We start from the raw sequence: 20,932 nt of genomic DNA on the forward strand, positions 1-20,932 counted from the left end.
AAACCTGAAAGCAGATCAAGACAAATTATCCAGGGGTGGCTCGTTAGCTCAGTTGGTTAGAGAGCAGTGCTCTTAATAACAAGGTTGCCAGTTCGATCCCTACATGGGCCACTGTGAGCTGTGCCCTCCACAACTAGATTGAAATAACTGCATGACTTAGACTGATGGGTCCTGGAAAAACACACTTAATTAAACAAAAGTTTAAATAAAAAGGTAAATTATCCAATTAAAGGTGAGATAGTAAAAATATGTTTTAATAAAATAAACAAGACCTCAATGACTTAGAGACATCAAGAGGTCTAACTTGATGTGCTCTGAGTCTCAACTAGAGAGGAGAAGGGTAGAGGTAGAAAAAATATTTGTAGAAATAATTGTTGACATTTATTAAATTTTGTGAAAATCTCAGAATCTCAGTGAACCCCTGGCAGGATTAATACAAAGAAAAACACATTTAGTTACATCAAAGTTAAACATCAAAAATGAAAAGAGAATTGTAAAACTTAAGGAACAACAATTAAGGTACAAATAATGGCCACTTCTCATCAGAAACATTATTTGGCAAAAGACAACAGAATGGCATCTTTAAAGTGATGAACATGAAAAAGAAAATAAATTATGTGTGGTGGTGGGTATTAACTAGACTCATTGTGGTGATCATTTTCCAATATTACATATATCAAATAAATATGTTATATATCTGAAACTAATACAATGCTACGTCAACTATATCTGAATTTAAAAAATGCATGAAAAGTTTTTGAATGATAAAATTATTTTAATTTTTGAAATAAAAAGTTGCTCTTGCTTTAAAATTACCAGACTTGACTTTAAGAATAATAATTTTATCCACAATTTTCCCCATAAACAAATTTCAAAAGTATGAAGAAAAACATATTTTGATTATAAAAGTATATTTTGACTATCTTCTGTAATTCTCAGTGCTCTTATTAAATGTTAATCAAAATCAGTAATGCCCTTATTAAAAAACACAAAGACATAAAGTATCCAGAAAAAAAACAAAAACAAAAACTTGTCATCTCAGAGTGTGATATATACTATTAATATTACACAAAAGTGAAGGTACACAAAGACATTTTAAGTAAACAAAATTTGAAGAGTATATGCCACTTGTAGGACTGTATTGCAAGACATTCTAAAGGAAGTTCTTCAGGTTGAAGTAGTACGTAGAAAGGAATAAAGTGTCCCAGAAGTAGTAAATAAGTAGTAAATACCAGAAACTGTCTTTTTTCCACTTTATATGTTTGAAAGACAACAGATTGTTTCAATAAAAAACTGTGACATTTTACTGTGGAGTTCATAAAATACAAATATATGACCACAATAACATAAAGGATAAGGTGGGTGTAAATTGAATTGCATTGCTGTAAGTTATTACTTTTTTAAATGTGAAGTGGTATTATAATATTAATCTAGATAAAATGTGACAAGAATGCACACTATAATCTCTGGATTAACCAAAGGCAAATAAATTTACAAAGAAACACAGCTAAAAGGCCAAAGGAGGATATAAAATTAAACATTAAAAACATTCAATTATCCCAAAGGAAGGCAAGAAAAGATAGAACCAAGGGAAAAAATGGGACACAGATAAATCAAATAATAATTGATGGACCTAAACCTGGCTATTCAACAATTCATTAGGGAGACATAATAGTTAAAAATGTGTATGCACCTAATAAAAGAGCTTCAGGAAAATGAAGCAAACCTGAGTTGAACAGAGATTAAGAAATAGAGAAGGATAAATTCATCGCCCAGAATTGAAAGATGAAGGAGAAAATATAAGTATAAAGTTATATCCTAAAAGCTAATGATTAGTTCCAAAGTGATTAGGATTTTATTTATGTATTTATGTATTTATTACAAATAACATTGCATTTTTAAAAAGAAAACATGACTTGGATTGTGTTTGCAAATTGCATTCTGACTTCATCATGTACGGTGTACTGACAAAATATTTGTAGTGTACGTTTGGCAAAGGTAAGTCCTTGTTCTAGATCGTTTTCTATCAGAGGAAATACTCAAAAATCTATTTTCATTTTTACATTAACATTTCTCTCCACAAAGTTCATAAAATAAGAATTTTGCATTCAACACCACCACCTAATGATGCTTTGCCTTGCATTTATTTCATATAAAATTAGCTTCCAGGGCCTACACTTAACCTTTAGATACATAATAAATACAAACATACATACATACATACAAACATACATACATACAAACATACAAACATACATACATAAATACTTACCTTAAAGACCAATTCTCCTACCAAGCCATTCCATGTCCCATCTTCTTGTGGGCTTCCATACTTATGATCCGGTGCAACATAAATTTCATAGTTAAAACCCAGATAGTTAGATAAGGCATCCAAGACATCGATGGAGAAGCCCTGGTATTTCTTCGGCTTACCCAAGACATTTTCCGAGACCATTACAAAAGGTTCTTCCTACAGGGTAATAAGAGAAATCCTTGATGTCAATCTATATTGCTCCTTAAAAGTAAAGGTTAATTCTTCAAAGAGTTTTGCTTATAGTCTAAAAAACTGCTTTTGGACTTTGAGAGAACTTAGAAATATAACTTATGCATTATTAATGTATTATATTATTAAACAATGTTTAGTCAGCCAATTTCTTGTCATCTGTCATTTAATTACAGTCAGGCACCGCTTAATGATGGGTATATGTTCTGAGAAATTCATCACTGGGCAATTTCCTCCTCCTGAAAACATCACAGAGTGCACTTGCACAAATCTAGATGGTGTAGCCTACTATTCACCTAAACTATATGATATAGCCTATTGTTCTGAGGCTACAAGCCTGTACAACTTGTTACTGTAGAAACAACATGAGAGTAAATCAAGCACAAGAATATCTGATGCAATCAACAGACTTGGTAAATACATGATATATGAGGCTGCTGCCCATGTAACGCAGCCTAGTGTTTTACAGCAAACTTTTTTTATAAATAGAAAGAATAGACTCTAAAATAATGAAAAGTATAGTCTAGTAAATACATAAACCAGCAACATAGTCATTTATGATCAGTATCAAGTATTATGTATAGTACGTAATTGTATGTGTTATACTTTTATGCAACTGGCGGTGCAGTGGATTTGTTTACATCAGTATCACCATAGACATGTGAGTAATTCATTGCACAAATACATTTTCCATGGCTATGATGTCACTAAGCAACAGAAAATTTTCAGCTGCATTATAATTTTATGGGACAACTGTTGTATCACACATCGTTATACAGTATGTGACTATACTACCATATCAAAAATTAGATGAAAGTGACTACAAAATTTCAGGGACCAGGATTCATTTTCCTTGCCATCAGGATCAATCTAAGATTCATCAATAATAAAATCATATTAAAGAAACCATTAATTTATTGTAATTTTCCTCAGGCATTTATTGTCTATATATGTCAAAAAGATGTAAAATAATATTTTAACAGATTTATTCTACATAATATTTTCGGTAAAGATCAAAAAATTCTAAGGACATGTAATTTACCTAAAATTTATAACATCACATTTCCTGGAGTAATTTTGAAATTTGAATATAAACACACATTTCATTGCAAAAAATATCTTCTTTACAAGTGCTATGAGAAATTCACTCATTGTTTTGGCAAATTGTGTAATTTAATAAATTCAGCAAATTGGTTTCTGCTTCCACCTCTTTTATCTTCTTACATTTTTGTCCTCTTACAGTAAACAAATAGGCCCCTTACATTTTTCAGAATACCTGGTGTTAGGAAAGCCCAATCATTTGAAACATGCTGGCAGACTACAAAAAACTAGATAACCTAGTCCTGAATTTCCTAAAATTGTTTAGAAATCTTTCAGCAACAGTAATATTTACAGATAACCATTCACAGTGTATATAGTCTATCCAGCTCTCTGAGCAGGTCAAAATCTATCTTGGGTCTAAGCCAGAATACCCAAAGCTTTTATCCTTGGATCATTTTTTTTAGGGACTCACAAAATAGACTCCATTGAGTTGTAAAATAATACTTTACTTTTGGCTTTTACTCAAACATTATGCAAACACCTTAGAAAAATCATTGAATTTATCTTAGGAATATTGTCCACCATAACATTCAGTTTTCCCCTAAAAGTGACCAGGAGATAAATTTTTGAATTATTCAGAGCCAAGAGAGCATCATTTGCTTTAGTAATGCCTTTTTAAAGAAAATAAAAATAATGTAAATCATTATGTAGGTATCCTTTTTCACTTCGGATACCCAGAAGTTTAGTTCTAAGTGCTCATTTACAACTATGTTGATACTGTAATATTTATAATATTTTTAAAATCTTGGTTTCCCAAACTATTGATGTTTTTTCTCTTTTATAAAACTAAGTCTTATTTAACTGTTTATATCTTATCTTTGTGTAAAATAAATCAGTAAATGACTAGTTAAAGAAAATAACTGCTATTTGTTCCCACTGGCTGTGTTGTCCTCTACTTCACTAAATGTGTGTGTGTGTGTGTGTGTGTGTGTGTGTGTGTGTGTGTGTATTTAATTTTAGCGCTACTGAGAATAAAGGCAATCTACAGTTTCCTTTTGGGTAAGGTAAGACCAGGTGACTAATTCTGGCCAATTTTATACAACCAGGGTACTTTGTGCAACTGTTCTTATGTCTTTTCTACTTCTTTCCAGCTGGAATAAACACTTAATGGCTGGAGCTTGGGTACCTATAAGCTCTGGTAACTTAGACCATATACAATATAGGAACAAGACAGAAGTCTGTGTCCTTGAGAGTTAAAATGCTATACCAGACTGAGTAACTCCCTAGGATTCTAGAAAGTAAGGAAAATTAAAAAAAAATTTGTTGTTGTTAAGCTCTTGACTTTTTTCCTGTTACAGTAGTATTTCCTGTTATAGTAGTATTTGATGGTAATGAATACTGATAAATAAAACAATAGATAAGAGGTTTTGAGAATGAATACAAATTTCTAATAATACTGACTTCTTTAAATCATATCAAATGAGTGAAAAGTAAAGATTTAATCAATCCTTTAATATTAAGTATAAAATACAGAACATCGTGATGATTTCAAATATTTATATTTTTAAGTGAATAATAAACTTCCAGATAATTAGTAGATTGTGTTACTATTCATTTGGTTGTTTGAACAAAATTTGACCCAGTCAATGACTATGCATTGCTCTAAATACTCTAACGTAGGTCATGAAGTCATTAGAATCAGAATGGATTCATGAAATTTCAAAATAGAGATCATATTCAGAGAGCATGTAAATATACTCAGGAAATTCTAGAATTATTGGGCATTGATTGTTTACATTATATTGTAAATTCTGGCAATAGAATGTACTTATTTCTTTATACACATTTCATTCCTTTATAGATTTTGAATTTCTATCCATTGACAAACCAATGGACAGATGATTCATGAAAGATCTTATTTGAATGGCTTCTCTATCCATAATTTTGGACCATATATATTCTCTATTTATCCATGGACTTCAAAATCTAACAAGCTCTTAAGTTTAGTAGCAATTTAATCACCAGGAAGTTGAATATCACTCTATAGGGTGACACTTAAACAAATACATGAAAGGCTTTATCCTCTGGATAATTCCTACTTATATGTCTGGTCCCAGCTTAGAAAAAAAAAAAAAAAAACAACTCTTAGAAAAAACCTCTAACACAAATCTAAATTAGATCTCCCTGTTATATTCTCTTATAGCTCATAGGAATCGCTCCTTATTGCATTAAAAACAATTTGTAGTTATATACTTATTTGTTTAAATATTTAATATTTGTCTTTCCTGAAAGTATTGCTTCATGACGTCGAGAATAGTTTGATTTGTTCACTGGTCTTGACATAGGGCCTGAAACAGGGTATACATTTAAAAAAAAAAATGTTTTTTGAATAAAGTCCTGAATAAAATTGTTCAAGAGCCTGAAAAACAAACAAACAAACAAAAAACCCAAGAATAGTAACTAACTGTATTGTAGAGCTAAATGATTTATGTGACAAAATAATATGCTAATATATGCTTTGATGTAAAATATTAATGATTCGTTTTTGTTTTTCTTGATCTCTTTAGAAGAATTATTTAATATACTAAATCATGTTACATCTTAATGTGCTAAATTTCTCTCTAGAAATTATTTTTAATTCCAACTTATAACTAAATTCCTAGGCAAATGAATCCCTTTCAGAGGTCTGTTGTCAAAATCTGGTCTCAGAAACATCAACTAGAATTGATTAAAGGTACAGAATAGGAATGGTTATACTAAGCACTTTTTAAAAGAGAGTTAATTATTTATTGATGAACATGCTTTTAAAATTTTATGCCCTAAATAAACTTTATTACATCCTATCACTTCTCTTCTAGATCAATGTATTTAAGCTTTGTTTTTAAGCTCTATTATAGATTTGAATCACTATTCATAAATCCTACCTGAGACCAGTTGTGTTTTATGAGGACAATCAGCTAATCCACTGAAAAGGTAAACATAGCAATTGAAATTAGATTGAAGCTCTGGAACCTATAATAGAAAAGACACTTGTTCCTTTTCTATGGCAATACTGAACTTGCTTTAATCACTTTTACCTATGCACCTATTTCCAAAATTTATTCACTCATTAACAATAGTTGAGAAGCTACTGCAAGTTACTATAATCAATACAGTGAGAAATACAGTGAAAAACCATGGGTGCCACTTTAAATCTAATTATAACCTAGTATTGGGAAAAGTCATGCACCCAAAAAATACAAAGCAAAACAAAAGTAGCACATATAATAACTGGTACATAGAAACACCAGAGAATGGGGAGGCCGGATGGCGCAGTTGATTAGGGCACAAGCTCTAAACAACAGGGTTGCTGGTTCAATTCCTGCATGGGATGGTGGGCTGCATCCATTGCAACTAAAGATTGAAAACAGCAACTGGACTTGGAGCTAAGTTGCGCCCTCCACAATTAGATTGAAGGGCAATGATTTGGAACTGATGGGCCCTGGAGAAACACATTGTTCCCCGATATTCCCCAATTAAAAAATAAATAAATAAATAAAACAAAACAAAACAAAAAACACCACCAGAGAAATACAACAAAGTCGAAGAAGAAGAAGAAGAAGAAGAAGAAGAAGAAGAAGAAGAAGAAGAAGAAGAAGAAGAAGAAGAAGAAGAAGAAGAAGAAGAATGCCATTTTGGAGAGTACCAACTATACATTATTTTAACAGATAAGAAAAATTAGTAATCGAAGTTTTAACTCAAGTTCACTCAATAAGTTACAGAATAGAAAGGCATCACAATTCATTTTCTTTTTGTTTTGTTTTTGTTTTTTATTAGTTTCAGGTACACAAAACAATAGTTAAACACTTATTATTTATATTCCTCACACAGTGACAACCACCCTCCACCCATCCACTACCCCTCTGACATCGCACACAGCCATCACATTTCCACTGTCTCTATTCCTAATGTTGTACTCCGCTTCTTGCAAATATATATATATATATATATATATATATATATATATATATATATATATATATATTATAGTTGACATTCATTATTGTTCAAGTTCAGCTTCAGGTGTACAGTGCAGTGATCAGGTATCTACATCATCCCTGAGGTGGTCTCCCTAATGAGACAAGTGTCCATCGAATACCCTACAAAATCTTTACAACATTATTGATTGCATTCCCCAAACTGACTTTCATAATTCATTTTCAACTTTATCTCTTTGAACCTCAAAAATTTCAACCTATGAATTAAAATTTAGGATGACATAATTTGTCTCAAGTTTTTATGCAATTTAAGGAGGTGCAAGACTGGTAGAGACTCCAGATGTCTGACAGGAAAATAAAACACAACCCTCTCTGGGTAGAAAGTATTTTCATTTTAGATCTTATGTTATTCCTTCAAATAACTGTTTGAATGCAATGTCCAAAGCAAAAGTCAAAGATAGCATGTAAAAGGAAATTACATTTCATAAATTGAACAAGCAGAAATAATATATGACAGAAATCGATTTTCAAGAACTCAGATACTAAAATTTTCACATGCATTATAATTATAAACATTACGTTTACTATGTTTAAAAGGTAATTTTTTAAAAATTGGCAGGAAATTGGAAACTATAGAAAGTGTGATTGCAGAATTTAAAAAGAACTAAATAGAAATGTAATAATTAGAAAAGATAATGATCAAAGTTAACTTAATGACTGAGTTTATCAGCAGCTTAGAAACAGTTGGAGAAAGAATTAGTGACCGGTTATAGATCAGAGTTAATCCCAGGGTGAAAGGAATAACTAAATAGAAAATCCCAAAGAAAGAGTAAAGAGATGAGAAGCAGAAAGAGAGGTCATCTGATAATCCCAAATATCATTCAGGATACGAAGAAACAGGAGCTATCATTCACTCTTGCTGAATGTTTAAATTGGTACAACCACTTTGAAAAACACTTTGACATATCTAATAGAGACTGAAGATATTTATATGCAAGTTAATTTTTCCTGTTTTTGAGTGTTACATAAACATGTATCTAGTATGAAGATATGCATAGTTATGTCTTAGCAATTTCATTCTTTGGTTATGAACATTAGAGAATCTTGGGCACCAAAATACATGTCCAAGAATATTTATAGCAGCATTGTTTAAAATAGCTAAAATCTGGAAATAATCTAAATATCCAAATGTCTATCAACACGGAATAGATAACTATAACACGGTATATTGATGCAATGTAATACTAAACAGCTTAAAATTTAAGAAATTAGAGCTATACACAATAACATGAATGAACTTTTAAAAGAATAACGGTGAGTAAAGAAAAAAACAATATTCAAAGAAAACAGTTTCATTTCATTATTGTAACATTCAAAAACAGGTCAAATTAACTATGTATTGAAGGATTTACACCCACGTAAAGACACTATAAAGAAAACCTAAGGAGTGATAATCTATGGATCGTTAGCTCTGGGATGCTGGGGAGGGTGTGGTTAGAAACATGCACAAGGAAAGATGTCTCCTGTGGTAATGGCAATATTCTAGTTTTTGCTCTGGGCAGTGATTACCTGGATATTACTTTATTATTCATTAATTAATGGTTTAAATTTTTTTCTCTCTGTATGGGTGTTACAGTACAATATAAATAACAACCAAAAAAATAAATATGTTAAATGGGGCCTGATAATGAAGGGCACTGAAGCCGTATTAGGGTTTCTGTCTTATTTGGCAGGGAACTAGAGCTTTATGGAAGGGAACTAGCATAATTAGAAAGTACTTCTGAGAGCAGAGTGTAGAATGAATTGCAGAAAGGAGAACTAGGGCTACTTTGTAACAGCGCAGATGACAGGTGATTATGGCCGGTGCCTCTTTAACATATATTTTAAAAGTGTGTGTAGATGACTTCGAGTCTTCTATTATAGGGACAGAGAGTCAAAAAGGAAATAATAAAACACTGCCTTTAAAATTCATTTTCCAGCAATTAGTTTCACGGAATATTAATAGTACTGAGTCTGAGTTGGTGATAACCTGTCTGCCTATTAAATGAAAACAAATTGCAGATTTCGATTTGCTCATCCCTTGGATGACAGACTCTCTAAGCACAATCCTCAGCAACTGGAATAAATGAAGCTTTCACAGAATGCCTGTAGTTTATCAATCTAAGTGCATTAGCGTGAGGATCCATAGACCTGCTTGTAGGAAAGAGTGTTTCAGTGGTTGATAATTTTCATATTATCAAGGATTTATTCACATCACTTGTTGTGTTATTAGATAATAACCTCATAATTCTGAATTTGTATTCAGTCATTTAAAACAATCTAATGTTAATTGCGTAGTTGATTTACAATTCTGTTTGCAACTTTCAGATTTTGTAGTTAATTCCCATATTTTAATAACTATGCAATATTGTTTGCTAGTCTTAGTGCTTGCAAAAAAAACATCTGAAGTCTTTGATAGGAACAAGAGACAAGCTCTACTGCCAAGGCTTTACTGAGAGCTATTAAGAGGTTTTAATATGCATGGCTTCACAGAACACCAGGATAGCTAAAACTACTAGGAATGAGTCACTGGAAATTCCTTATGGCTGCTCACACCTGCTACTCAAAGACAATAAAAGAGAGTGAGAATATTTCTTAATGACCTGTTTAAAAAAATTTTCCACATAAAACATGTTCCTGACTGAAGTAAACAAGCATTGTCTTTATCCACAATGTGAGCTTATATTTTGCTTAGGAAGGACACATTCAACTTTGATATACGTAGAATTAATGATCACTATTCTATAAGAAAGCCTCATTGCTTTTTACAGATCATATATAAATAGAAACTTCTACATGTTATAAAACAAAAGGTATGGATTTGTTTTTAAGAAAATGTCAAGACGCCAGAATAGGAAAACAAACATGAGGATATCTGGAGAGGAAAAAAGAATTCTAGGTGTTGTAAAGGAAAATAATATAGCAGTTCTATGGAGAGAAGAAAAGCAATTCACAGGGATATGCAATGAAAACACTTTTCAAAGAGCTTTTGAAGAAGGATTTTTATAGAGGAGCAAGTGTTTAGACAGCATTAGCCCTAAACCTATTTTTTAAAATGCTTGCTTGCATATTTTTATCAATGCGATTCAAATTACCAATGATAGAAGTAAATAAAGACATTCCAATTTTCTATAACCATGTCTTACATATTGTTTCTGATTCCTACATTGTAAGCAATTATTTTAATAAAAAATACTTTAAATTGAACATAAAATTATTGCTACTAGTATACAAGGTAATTCATTTTAAAAATAAAATGTCTGATTTTATAGATTGTTTTCAAATCATGAACTGATCACATTTTAGTGACCTAGAGGCTAAATGGAGAGTGGCAAAACAACAACAAAAAAAGATGTTCATTTTGTTTTCATGTCAATCTGAAAGAAATATAGGATGCTGTAACTTGGAATACAAGGTTATCAAGGACATTAGACAGTCACAACAATCCTAAGTATATTAGTTCTCATTTATTGGTTTTTCCTAGCATGCATTTAAAAATACATTTTAGGAGGCTAAGATTTTATGGGCCACATGATTACATAGGTAAACAGAAATACCAGATCTCAGTTTGCTTTCTGAATAAGAGTGGTGGATAATATTGTTTTGCTAAACTTATTCAAATATTTATTATTTTGCTAAATTTAACACCTACGTGACTCTTACAAGTGCATCGCCATGTGTTAAGAGTCAATTTTATTCCACAAGTATTATTAAAAGTTTAATAGACACAGATTGCTTTATAAAGGCAGTTATCTCAAGAAAAACTATTCAGAATATGTTTTAAGACACAGAATATTGCAGCTGTAATAGGTTATGTTGGCTATACCAAATGTCAGAAGTCTACAAGATATTTAACTAAAGAACTTAGTAAAATTTTGACTTCAGAATAAAGATGATGTTCACATACTCTGGGTGATATAGTTGTATTCCTGTTACAATATTATCAAAAACATGTTAATGTTACCATGTTAATAAATGTCAGTGGAACCTTATAATACAACTTACTCTCTGTCTGGATATGAAAACATTTAATAAATATAAACTGAGGCTAATTAAATACCAGACTATAGTGAAAAGCCATATAAAATTAAACTTGGAATATTTAGCCCTAGTGGTATTGTAATCTAAAATAATATTACATTACCTATAGGAAAACAACAGAACTTCAGATATTTATTCAGTCATTCAAAAGAATGTTAATGCCAGGCACATGCTAAGAATACGAGAATGAACAAAACAGAAAATAAACAGACTATCCTTCTAGACCTACATTACAAAGGGAGTGATAGATAATAAACAAAATAAATAATATATATGTTATACCAGATGATAGTAAGTACTGTGGAGGAAAATTAAGCAAATAACGAGAAAAAAAATTGCACATGAGACAGGGTTGTACCTTCAATCAGGAAGAGCCTCTGTAGAAAAAGCATTACAAACTGAAGAAAGAGTAAATGTAAATGTATGAAGCAGGAGTTTCTCTGACATGTTTAAGAGACAGAAGGGACACTGATGTGGCAGGAACCGAGGAGCTTGGCCAGACAGGAAATGTCTGAGAGGTAAAGAGTATATGTCGGGTGGAGCTGAAACAGGTCCTTTAAGCCGCTGTGCTGATCAGCTGTTACTTCCTCTGAGATGGACAATCATATGTGCTCTGAGCAGAGGACAGATGTGATCGGATGTGCTTCACGATTTACTAGACAATTGACCGTTACTATTGACAATAGACTGGATGGGGCAAGGACAGAAGTTGGGAGATCTGTTAGGAATCGTTTGCAATAAACCAGAAGTGAGCTGACTTGGTAGAAAAATGGATTTGATGAGGAATAATTGAATTCTCAGTGTTTTCGAAAATAGAAGCTGATGGGATTGGCTGGTATGTTGAATGTGGGGCTATAAATATATAGTGAGAAATGATGTAATGCTATGCTATACTTCCTGGAGATTCTCAGTGGAGGCATTGGTCTTCAGAAGAATATGAATTTCTGAGATTCTCCCTGATTGATTTAATTTGGAGTATATATCATAATTCTATTAGAGGAACTACAACTTTCAATCAATACACTAAATTCCTCAAGGTGAATGTTCAATACAAAATCAAAGACAGAATTTTGTAAAAACCTAGAGCACTGAATACAAAGTTAATTAACATTCAAATTTAACAGAAAGAAGCATGAAAAATGTGTATTTTTCCTAAATATGTGTGACTCATGTAATCAATTAAGAGAAATAATACTTATTAGAGGAAATAATCATTAAAATCATCATTATTTTTAAAGCTTATAGTTTAAAAGGACAGAGTTCAATAGGTGAATTATTTATTTTTTGCTCTCTTAACAACCTGTGGTACATACAAATTAAAATCAGTTATTTATTGCTCATGTGACTGCCAAGGATGAAAAAGAATGTTAATGTTTATTACCACGCATGTAAAGAAATGGGCTTTCTTGTACACTTACGTGAGTTAAAATTGGTACAGCTTTTCAAAAACACAAAATTTATAGTAGAAAAGCAAATACCTTCAAATTTTCATAATCTTTTTTCTGGTTATTTTACATCTAATTAAGTAGTATAATTAGAAATGAAAACATGCATGTATCTAAAAGAATGTTCATTGCAACTTCTCTGGTGAAAATTTGAAAACAAACTAAATGCTCAATAATTAAGTAATGATTTTATACAAAAATATGTATCTGTATGATAGACTACTACACAGTATATTCGGTTGTCAACCTCAGTGTCTCAGTGCCTGGTACATGGTCATCTGTTCAAAATTAGGCCTTAGATTTTTTTCAAAGAATGACATTTCAAAGTTTGGGACTGGTTTATTTTTCTTTGTCTTCTAGAGAAATTAAAAATATCACTGTAAAAACATTACTTACATTTGCTTTCTGACATATTTCAGTAAATGAGAAATAAAAATGTTGAGTTTCAGTTGGATGCTGGGAATAAATACAACCTTCAATAAATTAATAGAAGTTTGAGGCAATTGTAAAGATAATTCATTAACTGCTAAAAACAAAAAACAAACAAAAAACCCCAAAAAATAACTATTATCTGCTATACAAAAAAAATGTTTGTTTACATTAAAAATATTCATGTGTTTATTGCTAAAATGGGAAGAAAATGTACAAAACTATCCATGTGTGTGTGTCTTAGTCAGTACAGCTGCTATAACAAATTATCAGACTGGGTGGCTTAAACAGCATTTATTTTTTTACAGTTTTGGAGTCTAGAAAGTCCAAGATCAATGTCATGGCAGATCCAGTGTCTGATGAGAGTTTGCTTCCTTTGTCTCACAGGGCAGAGAGTGGAGAGATCATCTTTCTCATGTCTTTTTTTATGAGGGCACTAATCTCATTCAGGAGGGTTCCACCCTCATGACCTACTTACTTACTCTCCAATGTCCCACCTCCAAATACCATCACATTGGAGATTAGGCTTCAACATCTGAATTTTGGGGGGGGTCACAAATATTCAGTCTATAGCTGCATGCATGTTTAAAATTTGTATATATATATATATATATGTAATAATAATAGCAGCAAACATATTCATGTAGGACTTACTGTATGCTGGGCACTTTCTGTATATATATGCCCAATACTCCTATTAGTTTAGAACCATACTTATTTCCACTTTCATGAGTAAGTATATATATATATTCAATTGTATATTCATATATACATGTACATGTATATATATTCATGTATATATAACATTCATGTAGGACTTACTGTATGCTGGGCACTTTCTGCATATATATGTCCAATACTGCTATTAGTTTAGAACCATAATTATTTCCATTTTCATGAATAAGGTAACTTAGTTTTGTTTAGTTAGTGACACATACTGAAATATATTAGTCAGTTTTTAATGGAGGAAGTAGAGATGATTTCATTGTTAATTTTTTGTTTTCCACATTTTCAAAGTTCTGTCATTGAATATTCTAATACTTATTTCAACTCTTGGATCAGTGAGACCAAGCATTAGGGAGGAAGGAAATAAAAATTTGTTTCTAATTTTTGAGAGAGTAAATGAAGTCAGGGTGAAGTTCTGGAAGAAGAGATGCCAATGAAGGAGGCAGCAGGAAGAGAAGGCAGAAAGGAATCAGGGGAAGGCACTGGAGAAGAATGCAAAAAAAAACACAAGGTTTCAAGAGGAGCAAGTTGCTGGCGGATTCTCATGTGGGTGAGAAGTCCAGAGAGATCTCAACTGGAAAGCACTTAATTTCATTTGTCAAGTAGGAGATCATGACGATCTTTTGAAAGGCAGTGCCTTTGGAGAGATCAAAACAGAAACCAACTGAAGGCAGTGGTTTAAGGATAAAAATAAATAATGAAGGGGAGAAAGAGCTGAAGTCTGAGACCACTGCATGACAAAGAATTAGTAGAATAAAGGGGATTCGGGGTCAAAGAATGTGTTTTATTCAGAGAACATTTTTCAGGTTAAGGGAGGAAGCAAATGAAAAATAACAACAATAAAAATTTTACATTATGCCTGTCATCCTTATCACTTTACATTCATCAACTCATTTAGTTCTTGGAATACTCTGGTATTGTTATTGTCATTTTACAAATGAGAGAACTGAGATTTGGTAGTAAAATAGATGAATACAAGATGCCTGCCTTACAAGATGGTAAGAAAGATTGAAATTTGGATCTAGTGTTGTCTGATGCTAAAGCCTGCATTCTTAACCATTAATTCAGACTGCCTTCATTAACATTTGTGTATGTATGTGTGTTTGGGGTTACTGGGGAGCAGGTATAGAAACTACATAGTAGATACAAGGGAAAGAACTTACACGACAGTCTTTTAACACATGGTGGTATAAAAATCAATCTCTTGCTTTCTCCATTCTATATTCTCCAACCTATGCTCACTCTTAAAGCAGAGCTATTTACGTGTTCTTGTTCTTCTTTTGCTAAGTCACACTTCAGTTTTAGTCAGCATACTGATGGGATCGTAATTTTTATATAAAAATTACTTTAAAGTAAAATCTGAAATCTTATCTGAACTTCTCTTATCTGACTAAAGCAGAGCCTCCTAAAGATACAGCTCCCATTAACTCTACTCCCAAGGGCATTTACTGAAAACTCCAGGAAGGAGATGGGCTTCTCATTCACAGTAGCTTGCCTGCACACACACACACACACACACACACACACACACACACACACACAAACACAGAGGACCCTTCCATACTTTGCTCCTGAAACAAGATCTAACCCTCCTCTTTTTGTTAAGTGGGTATACAAACATTTACTTCTGGGCATTCAGCAAGTTCTTTATTAGAGTGACTTCTCTGTGCACATGTAAATAAACCTTGACTTTTCTCCTGTTAATCTGTCTATTGCCAGTTAATTCACAGGCCCCCAACCAATCAAACCTAAAAGAGTAGAGGAAAACTTTTCTACCTAACAGTATCAAGACTTTTTCCTGAACAACTTTTTTTTATAAAAGGAGATCTGGAGAGAACAAGATACACAATAATTTCACTAACCCCACTCTATACCCTTTGTAGAAACTACACTCAATATTTCTGATACTGACCTGCCTGATTTAAGGTTTTAAGAATAAGGTAACAGTTTTTTTTATTTCTAGTGACCTGAATGCTTTCTGAAGGCTATACCTGTTTCTTTTGATTTTTATTATGAAGCACAGTGGGAAACTTAAAAGAAAAGATATCCTGTAGAGAGGGAGGAAACATAAGGATAGAAAGCAGGAAGGTGCTGATATTTAAAAGCAAGAAACAAATCTGTGGGGATTTACAGAATGTAGAGAAGTCTGAACTTAAACCTCCAAAGACAATAGTCTGTTTCAAAAATTAATAAGCACATGAAAGATTACTAGAAATGTCATTAAAATTAATAATAAGGCACTTAAAAATGACTTCTGTGCCAGCTCTTATCAGGGTGGTGGATATGGACTACAGTGTTGAATTAATTATTGGGATACACGTTAATGAATTAGAGAGAGGGTCCTACAATTTACTAGAAAATATAAAGCAGTATGAAACTTTTTTTTCCCATTGCTATTATTTTATTGCATAATAAATTGGAATGCTGAGCCTAAACCCAGCCCTAACACTTACTCCTATGGGATCCTTCATAAGATGGAGAAAATGTCACTTAGGAAATGTCACAAAACAAAAACAAAACAAAAAAAACACAAATACAAAAACAAAACACTGGTGCTACTTATTCTTGTATTCCTTAGCAGATACTACTCTAAGAGTGTTCCAAAATGTAACATTACTGTATATGTATTGAAATGCAGTTTAGTTCTTGGTGCTGATGACCAAAGGTCATTCTTAAAATTTTGAAAAGACTCATAAAGCAAAGGTGAAATATTTTTCAAACTCTTTGTTCTTGATGGGTCTTTGACTTTTAAAAAAGTAAAAGACCTTGCTTTCAAACGCTAATCGGTTGCTTCTTTATTCCCCAGTAGATTGCAGACCAGTCAGCCTCAATACTTCATTTTCTTGAGTGCTTCATTGACCATGGTCTTAGAGATTTCATTTGGCTCAGAACAGCATAGTATCTTGTTATTTTTAATTGAACTGCAGAGTACATTACCCTGAATAAGAATTAATGGAAAAAAAATTAGTATGAAAATTTAATGTTTCCATTTCAAAAATTGTGCCACTAGTAATGGTTAAAAGAGAAAAAAACAAACCAAAAAACCAAACAAACAAACAAACAAACAAACAAAAAAACCTTCAAACCTACCAAATAAAAAAGCCTTAAAAAAATTGAAGTTCATTTCCTCATGCTAACTTCCTTCACCTAGAGAATGTGAATTTGCTTGCTGAAAGATTTTAAACGTACAAGAATCACAAATTCAGTTTCCAGTGTGATGGCCTTTTTTTTCCAGGTTAAACTAATTAGCACAGAGTTTACTTGGAGATGCTGTGAAATGGCACCTTAAAACCCAAACCTCTTTGTATTTCCACTGATCATTAAAAAAACCCAAGGGGTGTGTATTCTAAAACAGTGTGCATTTCCATTCCTTTCCATGACCAGCTTTTCCATTTCAGGGACCTCCATGCAGTATGGTGCTTCTCTCCTTCACTGCCTCCTACTTCCCCAGAGGGAGCTGAATTTTAATAGCTGTTCGTGTTCTAGAAGCTGACAGATGAGTAAACTATTCCCACGTTGGGTGCTTTTTGGAGGTATCTCTCCTCATTTCAGCCTACCTTAGAGTCCCATTGAGTGCCATGGAGAGTGATTTGATAAATTGTCCCCTATTGGTCAAAATTTGTATCTGTACCTTTGAAAGAATCCAAATCCCACTTAAGACCCAGCTAGCTCATTGATAAGGCTGACATCTGACTCCTTGGCTCTTGGAGAGGGACTGGAAAGCATGCAAGGCTTTTTAAAAATGCATTTCCTTTCTAAACAAATCTAATTTTACATTTTAATTGAAAACATTGTTTTCCCCTGTTGATTGGGAAGATTTCTAAGATGTAAGTAAGAATAATTTCCTGTGACTTATATTTAGCATCTGTTCGCCCCGTACTAATGTATGTCACCTGCAAAACAGCAACATCTACGTGCTATTGGCAGTCAAAAGTGGCAGATGAATATGCATCTACCTAATGAAAAGCTGGACCCTTTGAGAGGTCAAGGCAACATTGAAAACACTGAAACAGCAAGATGTGAGGAAGTATCCTACTTTATAACTATACAAGTTTGCTCACCTAAATAGCTATCAATTACTACATAGCTCAAAGATAAATACCTGATTTCTATACATTCTTTTAAAGTCTTGGTACAGTAACGTCCCTCCAACTTAAACCTTTCTCAAAAGTCTCTACATTATATGCGAGCTTTAGAAATTGATCTGCTTCCTATCATTCTTTGTCCAGCTTTGTAGACTTTCTCTGTATATGCGTATGTATAACCTAGTACTCAGCCAAGACTCAAAAGGACCGCTATGCAAATTTCTGCAAGTAGTCTCCTAGATAGCTCCTTCTTGTCTAGAACATGTACCAAAAAACGCAAACCACCTCAACCTTCCCAAACTTTGATCTCTAATTTCTTAACTCAGCAAGGGCGACAATCTCTGTCTCTGTGCCTTCAGTATGGAAATTGCCAGCAGTCAGAAATCGGGGGTGATTGTTGGGATCATATAGTTGTATCTAACCTCTTAGGAATGAAAATCCTTTTTTAACTGTTGACTAATGTCTGAAAGTTTTTCTTTTTATTTCATATTTTGCTCAGTTTTCTAGTTATTCATAACAGGAATTTACGTCAGCTCCTGTTATTTCCTCATGGATGGGTGAGGGTGGAGTGGGAGGGGAGGAAGCAGACAAACAAGGATTCAATGCTTATTTTTTATTACAAACGTAACTTGAAGAAGTTATTTAACTAGCTCTAGAACTCACCCATATTATGCAATGCAAATAATAATCTTGAGGGTTCCATGAAGATTGGGTATACTAAAATACTAAGAATAAGATTGACTAGGAGTGTGCCCTAAATGTTAGCTGGTAACATTATCAGTAAGTTTTAATGGTTATTAATTTATTAATATTTTCCTTTGTAGCTCTAAAAAGTACAATCTATACCAAAAGCATCTCTCTCATTTTTATGTTTATATTCATGTACATTTCTGAGGAATTGTGTATAGAACTGATTTTTGTGGTATAACTATGCTAAAATTACTGTATTGGCAACAGATAACTTTGAACTTTAAGGTAACCTTAACACTTTGGTTTCTTTCAGATGCAGTGGCATAATTCTCTTCTGAAATCAAAGTATAACATAGTTTATATAACTGGTTAGAATATAACAGAAGTTATGGAAGTGAATTTAGACCTACTGTTCTTACATCTTTGAATTTGCAAATAACTCTGTAAATAACTTCCTAAACTTATACAAGCAAGTAGTAAATCTATTTTTCAGAAGTAAATTATATAACACATCTCTGAAATATTTATTCATTGTTTAGTCTAAGAATTCAGAGTTCAGCTTTTAATGGAAAAAAGTTGAGTCATGCAAGGTTACCTCAGTGCAATAGTGATACTCACACATCTGCATGACAGCTATCATCTTAAGAATTGGTGTGATGAGAAAGAATACGAAATTGTCAAGCCATTCTCATGCATCAGTTCTCATGATGATTTTAGTCAGTCAGCACTGAAGTGAACATATATCCCAGTGTTGCTATAAATTACATTGTTTACATAGGCCAGTTTTCCTCAAGTGTCTATTTATAAAAATCACATTTTTCCCTTTATTCTCACATTAGAAGGGTGCAAGCAGCAGAAGAGACAACAAAATATGTACACAATACAGAGCTATGTCTACTGATTACATTGTTTCAATAATAAAAATGAGAACCATTAAATTTAAGTTTTAGGCTAGGTCAAAATTGTAGCAATGGTATTTTTAACTGTATATTATCTAAACTACGTAGTGCTAACCTCATTTTCACTGACAAATTTCTAATTGAATTGTCTCTAAAGGAATCTTAAAAAGGAATGCCTTACACACAGACTGCTGGAATTTCCTGCATTTCTATTTCACTTACTTCAGGTGACATTAAAATTTACCTTTAGGATGCTTTAAATTCTTGATACCTGCATATTTTTGCGTGTACTCTTTACATTGTTGGATATTTGTTCTCTTTTGTCTATGCCTTCCTAATCCCTGCTCATCTGTCAAAACAAATTTGTGTCATCCTTTAAGCCTCTCCCACTACCTTCCCCAATAGTGAGATGCTTATTTTATGTCCTCCCTTAAAGTTTATGCATAATAAGAACTAAGACCTATATATTGCACTTCTTATGTGCCAAGCTCTGTTAGAAGTCCTTTGTTCTTTGCATGCATTAGTTCCTTTAATTTTCACAATAGCTCTATGATGTAGATAATATTATTATCTCCATTTTACGATGAAGAAACAGAATTGTAGAGAGTTTAAAGACGTGGTCTAAATTCACAGGTAGATTTGAGGATTTAAATATGGTCTGATCCAGACTCTGTTCTTTTTAATGGCTTCATTGAGTATAATTTACATACCATATAATTCACCTGTTCAAAGTGTAAATTTAATACTTTAGTATATTCACAGGCATGTTCTACCATCAGTGCAATCAGTCTTAGAATGTTATCGCCCCCAAAAGAAATCCAATTCCTATTATCCACCATCTCCCAAGCCCCTAGTCTCCCCCAGCTTTAGATAATCACTAATCTACTTTCTATCCCTATACATTTGTCTATTCTTGATATTTCATATAAATGAAGTCATATGATATGTGATGTATTATGACTTGCTTCTTTCACTTAGCATATTTTCAATGTTCATCCATGTACCATGTTATCAGTGCTTAATTTCATTTTATTGCCAGATAATATTTCATCTTATG

General features: G+C 32.5%; 1 protein-coding gene across 3 annotated transcripts in view; it reads right to left on the minus strand.

Annotated features, from left to right (window-relative positions):
• Positions 1-20,932, minus strand: part of GRID2 (glutamate ionotropic receptor delta type subunit 2) — a 1,327,069-nt gene that overhangs the window by 339,739 nt on the left and 966,398 nt on the right. For all 3 annotated transcript variants that reach the window (XM_019741137.2, XM_074323476.1, XM_019741134.2), the window contains exon 10: positions 2,273-2,470. In XM_019741137.2, coding sequence (XP_019596696.2) covers positions 2,273-2,470 — 198 coding nt within the window. The remainder of the gene's footprint in view (positions 1-2,272; positions 2,471-20,932) is intronic.

The sequence above is a fragment of the Rhinolophus sinicus genome, linkage group LG02, assembly GCF_036562045.2.
Source record: "Rhinolophus sinicus isolate RSC01 linkage group LG02, ASM3656204v1, whole genome shotgun sequence".
Taxonomy (NCBI): domain Eukaryota; kingdom Metazoa; phylum Chordata; class Mammalia; order Chiroptera; family Rhinolophidae; genus Rhinolophus; species Rhinolophus sinicus.